The sequence below is a fragment of the Palaemon carinicauda genome, chromosome 12 (assembly GCF_036898095.1).
Source record: "Palaemon carinicauda isolate YSFRI2023 chromosome 12, ASM3689809v2, whole genome shotgun sequence".
NCBI classification, from domain to species: domain Eukaryota; kingdom Metazoa; phylum Arthropoda; class Malacostraca; order Decapoda; family Palaemonidae; genus Palaemon; species Palaemon carinicauda.
Window position 1 is genome coordinate 136,306,746 of NC_090736.1, and position 9,130 is coordinate 136,315,875.

Below are 9,130 nucleotides of genomic sequence, written 5' to 3' on the forward strand. Positions count from 1 at the left end.
AGACTTTTGAACATTTCCATTAACTATTCACTATGCCACCGAGAGAGAGAGAGAGAGAGAGAGAGAGAGAGAGAGAGAGAGAGAGAGAGAGAGAGAGATTGTATGTAAACAGTCTTTATATAACTATTATTGTTAAAATAAGAATTTTGTGCTAAACTCTCCATCAGACCAATGGATCATCCGATATATTTTTTTTTCTTATTCTTAGGCCGTACGACTGTGTTGGCTATGTTTTGGGCATGACTGCATTTTGTAAATAAATCATGAATAGTTTTAGGAGTTTTATTTGTACATCTAATGGGAATTTATAGAAGTAAAGTGAACATAATTCATTTATCCTTTAAAAAAATTACTACATGTAGCAAAACAAATAGTAGTAAAGATGATAATGCAATGAAGGAATGATACCATCTTTATCTTTAGTTTCAACATCGGCAATAACATTCCCAGTTGCCATAATTTGTCAGATTAATGAAATAACCTATCATCTAATGTTAAACTTAATTTCTGAGGAGGCCATGGCTTATTGCACAGTGAAAAAACATGACAAAGACTTTATGAATGGCGGAACGATACATAAATGTGGGTGGGGTATCTGTGCTAGCGTAGTAATACTACTGTAGCAGTAGTGCCGCAACAGTAGTATACATGAATTAAACGTTTAGGCCAACTGCTGGGATCCTTGAGGATCATTTAGCACTTCTGACAACTACTCGAGAAATTAGTTTTTACAGCCAGAATTTAAATTTGCTGATCCAACAAGGCCCATGATAGCCTTCAGTGTTATCCTGAATTATAACGAGGCCAAAGTGGGTGGAGCCTCATGAAGTCATCATTCTGACGATAATTATTGGTGAAGGTTTAAAGCCAAAATACGGTACCGGCTACTTTTTTTTTTTCAGTAAATAGGTAGGTAGGTAGATAGACAATAAATAAAAATTGCTTGACATTGGATATAGCAGTTATCAAATCAAGTTTGTCTACTAGGTTTTTGAAAATTACCAACTATTCCCTACACCTTGTCAATCTGATTGTGACCTGTAAAGTAGACTGTAATTTCTTAGGAAACTTATTTTGGGAGTTAGACTAATAATCGAAGTGTTTTTGTATTTATTAACATATTTTCTTGGTTGGTTCATTATGACAATTATCAGTGGAGAGGTTTCAGAGTTCATAAAGGTGTACTGCTTTGCTTTTATTTAAACTCTTGTGTCATTGTTGGCAGAGGTATAGCCTTCGTTACGTATAGCCAATCATCGATCGAGAAAGAGGGAAGAAATGCCGTCATAAGTTACGTAACGAATGCGTTCAAAACCTTTTCTCTGAGTAAGTTGGCCCGTCTTCAAAAAACGTCACTTTTACTATCATAAGTACCAAATTTATTCAACCTCCGTAATGCAGAATATAGTCAAAATTTATGTGTAGATATAATGTGCATTCTGAAGAAGCGTTACATTCATGAAATTCATAGATAAAAAATTATTGCGAAAAAACCGTGTTACAGAGGCCCTGAATCTCATAGTAACACATATCAAGCCTACTGGAGTGTCTTTGGTTGCATTTCCGTTGCTAAAACGAAGACATTTAGTCAGCTTGGAAATCCGGTTGGAAATGTGAATAATATTTACATTTTTTTCTGATCCCAGGACGCCATTAGTTCTTTACTAGTTCTTTACTAGCCTACAGGGACGCGACAAGACAAAGCCTCTTCTTCAGCAGTGATTAAGTGAAAAGAAAAATCAAGTGAAACTTTTCAGTGACGAGCCAAAGAGGAACCACAAATTCATTTCTCCAGAGGACTCAGAAGTGAGTTTGACCAACTGGGATCAATTTCTTGACAGGATTCCAACGACCAACTATGGTGAAACTACTGTTCTTCCCTTTTGCACTGATTCTGGCCTTTGTGTCTACTCAAGCAGGTAAGAATCACTTCGCTTTAAGGTTAAAAGAAACTTTTTAGCCATGGTAACCAGATCTTTCTAGGAGGAGGACACTCCAAAATCAAACCACTGTTCTCTAGTCTTAAGTAGTGCCATTGCCTCTGTACTATGGTATTCCAATGTCTTGGAGTAATGTTCTTTTGCTTGAGGGTACATTCTGGCACACTATACTATACATTTTTCTTCCTCTTGTTATTTTAATGTTGTTACTCTTCTTTTTCCTTGTTTCCTTTCCTCACTGGGCTGTTTTCCCTGTTGGGGTCCCTTGGGCTTATAACGTCCTGCTTTTCCAACTGGGGTTGTGGCTTAGCAAGTAATAATAATAATAGAGACGACTGGTGAAATCTAACCAAGTCTCTTTGAGTCAATATGCGTACGATGATGATGATGATGATTCGATGTTTATACTTCAGCCGTTGTCTTCAGACTTCTAAATTGTTGCTACTTTTTACTACATGAACCAAATCAACCTATTGATGTTTGGAATGGGGATATTCTGTCTTAAAATCTTCACTAAATTCACAATTTATTACTTCCTAAAGACTAGTTATTTTCACTAGTTCCTAACAGAGTAATGAGAAACTTTTTTTTAAATTCAAGTTAAAATTACAGTATATCTTAAAACACGGTTTTCTTTAAGCATTCTTTTACAATATCCAAACTCATTCTCTCTTCCAGATGACAAGTTCTACATCACTGAGGCGAATAATCCAGTCAACTTCCCAGGTGCAGCTTCTTCCTATACTTTTCTAGCTTCTTGGACCAGCGATATAAATAACAAAATCATCTTAGAAGGATTTGTGATTTTACAATACAATCCTCAGCGACTATTTGAATATATATACAATTCAAGCGAGTCAAATGCATGGAATATCATCGAAATTTATAGAAGTAGTGAGGTAAGTATCAAAAGTCTTCGATCACTCAATTAATTCTCTGACCCCACAAAACAGTAATGATGCAACCAGGAAATAAGAAAAAAAAATTAGTAATTTATTGGTGATTCTTTTTTAAAAAACAACTCTTTTGTGAAGACTTTCTTTAGCTTTCAAAGTTAAATAATTGTTTCATTTTGAATCAAAGAAGAAAATTTTCAAGTTAACTTTGAATACAAAAGACTTACTATTGGTTTCACAGACAGTGCAAGTGCGATTTTTTGCAATTATTCTGTAACGAACAGTCGTATCAATACGAGATGTTGCTATAGGGTATTACACCCAGTGAGGAAATTTATAGGAAAAAATGAATCATTTATTGTAAATAATAAAGACTTCTGTACCTATACCAAGAGGCAAAACTCATTAGCCAAACAAGAAAACGAACACCAGGTTGGAAGAGCCCCGCCTACCTACAACCCCCTTCACCTCCAACCCCCATTTTCTTCCTCTCCTCTCCTTTCTTCCCTCACCTGCCCTACGTCTTTCCTTCTCTCTTTCTCTCTCTCTCTGAATGTTGCTTTGATTTAAACATATTTTTTTACGATTTTTTTTCTATCAATCTAATAATTATTTACATAACCAATACCATAGAGAGAGAGAGAGAGAGAGAGAGAGAGAGAGAGAGAGAGAGAGAGAGAGAGAGAGAGAGAGATGAGCAAACCAGTGAACAAAGCAGTCAGTCATCTGATAGGTAACAACCGATTGAATTGTTCCATATCTACAACAATAAATATTATAATTAGATAAGATAGATAGATAGATAGAGTGCTTGATATAAAAAAATATCATACAAAATAAGTTGCAACTTAAGCTACCTTCTCAGAGAGAGAGAGCATGAAGGGAAGGGAAAGAACGGAGAGGGATGGATGGCGTGGAGGTGGAGAGAGATAGCTTGAAGCAGGGGGAGAGCAGGTGAGGGATGAAAGGAGAGGGAGGGAGGGGGTGGAGGTAGAGGTTCTGTATATTATTGTTCGGTTTTGTGACTGGATGATTGAGATTTTGCCCTTTGACATAGGGGCAAGTATCTTTATAATTAATAATTATTATACCCCTATAAATTTCCTCACTGGGTGTAATACCCTATAGCAACATCTCGTATTGATACGACTGTTCGTTACAGAATAATTGCAAAAAATCGCACTTGCACTGTCTGTGAAACCCATAGTAGTTCATTGGAAAATCACTGTCAAAAAGAGTCTCTTAACAGTTTAAGAGTCCTTTATGAATGGCAGAGACAAGGGACAGTGACAATACCCTAGCAGCAGGACAATGCCCTATGCACATTCTGGCACTAGTTTCATGCAAATTGGATAAAAATTGATCACAATATATCAAAAAGATGTTTTTGACCTTTACATGACCTTGAACTTTGACCCAATAACTTCCAGAATATAATTAAATTATCGTTGGATCATGGCCAATCATCCCACCAAATTTCATGAGATTCGGTCAAACAATTTTTGAGTTATGCGAATCACAAACGAACAAACACACAAACATAAATAAATAGATACACGCCTATCAAATCATGAACCTTCAGAACGAAGTTGATGAGGTAATAAAATTCTTTCTTAATGGTTCTTTCATATTCCAAATAAATATTCATACTCACTTTTGAGCTACCAAACACTCAAAGGAAAGAAACCATTTCTGTACACTGCTGTTAGTTACATCTTTAAGGTATTTTCTGCTCTATGTGTCATTAACTGATAAGTAAAACTATAATAAAATTGGTTTACAACTGATTTTTCTAACTGGCGAATGATTGTTAGCTTAATATGACAGATATATCTAATGTTGTGGGAAATTTTCAATGCAAAGTCTTTCTTTCCAAGGATGTGGAAATTAATCCAGGCAACAGAAGATATGAGTTAGATTGGTCATATGATTTAGATATCACAATGAAGAGCACCAAAAAGACCTACTGGAGATTTTGTGTCAACATATACCAATGTGGTGAGTCCATTTCCTTTTATATTCTCTTTTGAAAAGTCCTCGAATTCTATATATTTCTAATACTATATCATGAAATTAATATAATCCCTATGTTAATTGAAAAATTATTTCAGTTTTATTTCTACGCTGTGTGATACTCAAAATACCTAAGAATGTATACGGCAGACAGATCTTGTAGTTCCTGTAGTGCATAGGGTTTCCATGTGTGACAGGACCAGGAAAACAGCTCTTAAAGTAAAGTCGAGTCAAGTATGGTCATTTGGACTAACAGCAGAGCAAATGCATCTGTCCCATCCTAATAACTCGTGTTTTCCATCTTCTTTCTCAGCTCACTTTCTTAGTAACATCCATCTCCTTGGCTCTGCGATTTCATTTGAGCTATGCTGTTTAAGATAGGGATACCTTGACGTGGTGAAAGTGTTTGAGTATATCTAAGGTCAGCAAAGCAGTACTAGTTTAACTAGTGGGGATTCCTTGACGGGGTGAAAGTGTTTGAGTATATTTAAGATCAGCAAAGCAGTACTAGTCAAGGCCACCAATGCTAGGTTGGTTTAATGTGAGCGATCAGACGAAAATCTACCGCCATCATCAATCCGCACTGGCCAGCGTGATGATGAAATCTGGCCTTTGTTCTATTGTGGACTAGACACTGCTGCATTTTTTGTTGTTGTTTAAGCTAAGCTAATCTAACCAAACTCTATTGCAGATCTTCCAGCACCAGTTCCCTCTGCAACGGAATTTCCTGTTGGTTCAACAACAACTCAAAGCAGCATTGTCTCATCCACGATTCAAAGAAGCATTGTCTCATCCACTGTCCTAACGCCAAGCACCAGAGACACTGCTCTGGAAATCACAACAATAGTTTTTCTAAGTATCTGTTGTGTGTTGGTCGCTATCGTCATAGGAATGGTTGTTTGCCTTATCCGAATGAGAAGAACTTCGCTTAATGGTAAATATTTGTTTTAAAAAAGGCTAATTCTCTTTACCATATTATAAATTTTCACTTTAGTGATGAATAAAAAGTATAGAAGGATAGAAGGTCTCGGTAGGGGGTAAGAAAAGGGGTTAAAACAGTAAATAATACTTGAGGAAAGTGAGAAGTTCCCCTTTGGAATCTGAGAATTTCTTAGTTTTATTTTTCAAGATAATTTGTAATGGTTAGATACGCATGTACCACAGTATGAATAAGAAATATCAAACCACATGTAGCTATATCCACCAATACATTTCTGGCACTCACACCCGTAAACAAATTTACAGAAATCGTTATCGAAATCATAACACATTCTATTCGATAGGAAAAGTAGAGGTTAAGAACCAAATGCTAAATAAGCCTAAAATTTTGAAGGAAAATCAGTATACAGGTCATCCATGAATGGGAGAAGCAAGGGACAGTGACAATGCTCTAAAGATAGCCCATATATACATGTTATCAGTGCCTAATCCCCTCTACCTCAAGCTAGGATCAGGGAGGGCCAGGCAATGGCTGATGATGACTCAGCAGGTAGACTATAGGCTCCTCCAACACCCATCCTTAGCTCACAATGATGTCGAGGCTGCAGACACTACAAGAAACTATCTAGCTTAAGCGGGTCTCGAACCCCTGTACAGCATGTCGCCAAGTAGGGCCGTTTCCAATGGACTACCACAAACCCTGATTAGGTGCTGACGATCATACTAAAATAGAGGAAAAATTATGGAATAAAATTACATATTAGTGCACACTCACATTCAAATAAAGTTTGATCAAGTTATCCTTTAAAGAACACAGTATCTATACTCAATACTTTTTTTTTTAATGAGACGCATTTGTGCTGACTCGCAGGAGTGTCCTTTTATCTCAGAAAAGTGTCCTACTAGCTGATAGGTTAGAATCATCTTGAGTATAGTACGTCGGGAATACCCAAATACCGGATGTTGAAGCATAAGCAAGATAAGAAGTTGCTCCGCTTCTGACTGGCAGATCGTTGTGTGTATAGAATTTAGGGCATAGAATCAAAACCTGGAGTTGGAGAAGCCATCCAGTTTCTAGTTTTTGGTAGTTCCATAGCCTCTGTACCATGATATGTGCTATCTTGGATTAAAGTTCTCTTGCTTGAGGGTACACTCAGGCACACTATTCTATCTTTTTACTTTCCTCACTGGGCTACCTTTCCCTGTTGGAGACCTTGGTCTTATAGCACCCTGCTCTTCCAACTAGGTTTGTCACTTAGCAAATAATAATAAAGATTGTACCATAGCCTTTGTACCATGATCTGTGCTATCTTGGATTAGAGTTCTCTTGCTTGAAGGTACACTCAGACACACTATTCTATCTGTTTACTTTCCTCACTGGGCTACCTTTCCCTGTTGGAGGCCTTGGGCTTATAGCCCCCTGCTTTTCCAACTAGGTTTGTAACTTAGCAAATAATAATAAAGATTGTACCATAGCCTTTGTACCATGATCTGTGCTATCTTGGATTAGAGTTCTCTTGCTTGAGGGTACACTCAGACACACTATTCTATCTTTTTACTTTCCTCACTGGGACATCTTTCCCTGTTGGAGGCCTTGGGCTTATAGCACCCTTCTGTTTCAATTAGGTTTGTAACTTAACAAATAATAATAATGATTGTACCATAGCCTCTGTACCATGGCCTTCCGCTGTATTGGATTAGAGTTCTCTTGCTTGAAGGTACAATCAGTTGCACTAATCTATCTGTTTCCTTATTTCCTTTCCTCACGAGGCTAGTTTCCCTTTTGGAGACCTTGGCCTTATAGTGTCCTTCTTTTCCATCTTGTGATGTAGCTTGGCTAATAATAATAATAATAATAATAATAATAATAATAATAATAATATATATATATACATATATATGTATATATATACATATATATATATATATATATATATATATATATATATATATATATATATATATATATATATATATACAGTATATATATATATGTATATATATATATGGTCAGACTCTAGGTCATTGTCACTGTCCCTTGTCCCTACCACCCATGAGCAACCTTTAAACCTTAAACCCTTTCCATTTCAGAACCAGCAAGGAACTTGGAACCAGAAAACATCACACATAACCCCCAGATGTTCAATGTCAGCCATTTCTCCAGCCCACAAGAGGATCATGAGAGTATCAACAGCCTCTATGGATTCACGATTAACAGAGAATGGCCAAAATAAACTCGAGAATAATGCCCAATATGTGAAGATGCATTTGAACACGCTGAATAGGATGACCTGAGGACTTTGTAGTTTATATATCACCATATTCAATCTAATGTTGTTACTTATCTTAAGGTATTTTATAGTCTTTATTCTTAAGATATTTTATAGTCTTTATTAATAAGATGTTTTATATTCTTTATTCGTTAATTTTCATGTAGTTTATTTATTTCCTTTCCTGTTTGGGCTATTAGAACGTTTGGGCTTATGTAATCCTGCTGTTCTAACAAGGGTTGTTGCTTAGCTAGTAGTAGTAGTAGTAGTAGTAGTAGTAGTAGTAGTAGTTAGTATTCACGTAATTATGTTCTAAGACCAATAGAATATCATAATTATTATTATTATTATTATTATTATTATTATTGTTGTTGTTGTTGTTGTTGTTGTTGTTGTTATCTAAGCTACAACACTAGTTGGACAATCAGGATACTGCCAGCTCAAGGGCCCCAACAGGGAAAATAGCTCATTGAGGAAAGGAAATCAAGAAACGGATAGAATCGTGTGCCTGAATGTACCCTCGGGCAAGAGAACTCTAACCCAAGACAGTGGAAGATTTAATGAATGGGGTTAAAGTAATTACTGATACTTTAACTAGAATTTCACGATCTAATTTCTATAATACAAACGATCTCCATTGGAATACTTGTCATGAAATCTTTATTATTGAAGAAATTTTCCCTGTTGGGGACCCTGGGCTTATAGCATCCTGCTTTTTCAACTAAGGTTGTAGCTTAGTAAGTAATAATAATAATAATAATAATAATAATAATAATAATAATAATAATAATAATAATAATAATAATAAAGTGTCATGAACTATATTTTTAAAGATATATTCTAAGATATATTTCTAAAACTATCAACAAGAACATTCTTATACTTTGTTATTTTTTTCTACTTTTAATATAATATCTTAACTGTTCACACTTTTGATGTATCTTTAATTCTATCTTTCTGTATGAAGAAAACAAACCTATTTATATTCATGATTTTACAAGTATTTCCTTTCCCCTAAAGAGATATTTACCTAAATAACATGCAAATCAAAGATTTTTATTATAAACGTCAG

General features: G+C 35.6%; 1 protein-coding gene across 1 annotated transcript; it reads left to right on the plus strand.

Annotated features, from left to right (window-relative positions):
* Nucleotides 1–4,724: 4,724 nt before the first annotated feature.
* LOC137650659 (uncharacterized) lies at nt 4,725–8,415 on the plus strand. The gene is made up of 3 exons (XM_068383841.1): nt 4,725–4,834; nt 5,541–5,783; nt 7,880–8,415. Exons 1-3 carry the CDS (start codon nt 4,780–4,782, stop codon nt 8,020–8,022), a joined length of 441 nt encoding a protein of 146 aa, XP_068239942.1. The 5' UTR covers nt 4,725–4,779; the 3' UTR covers nt 8,023–8,415.
* Nucleotides 8,416–9,130: the final 715 nt, after the last annotated feature.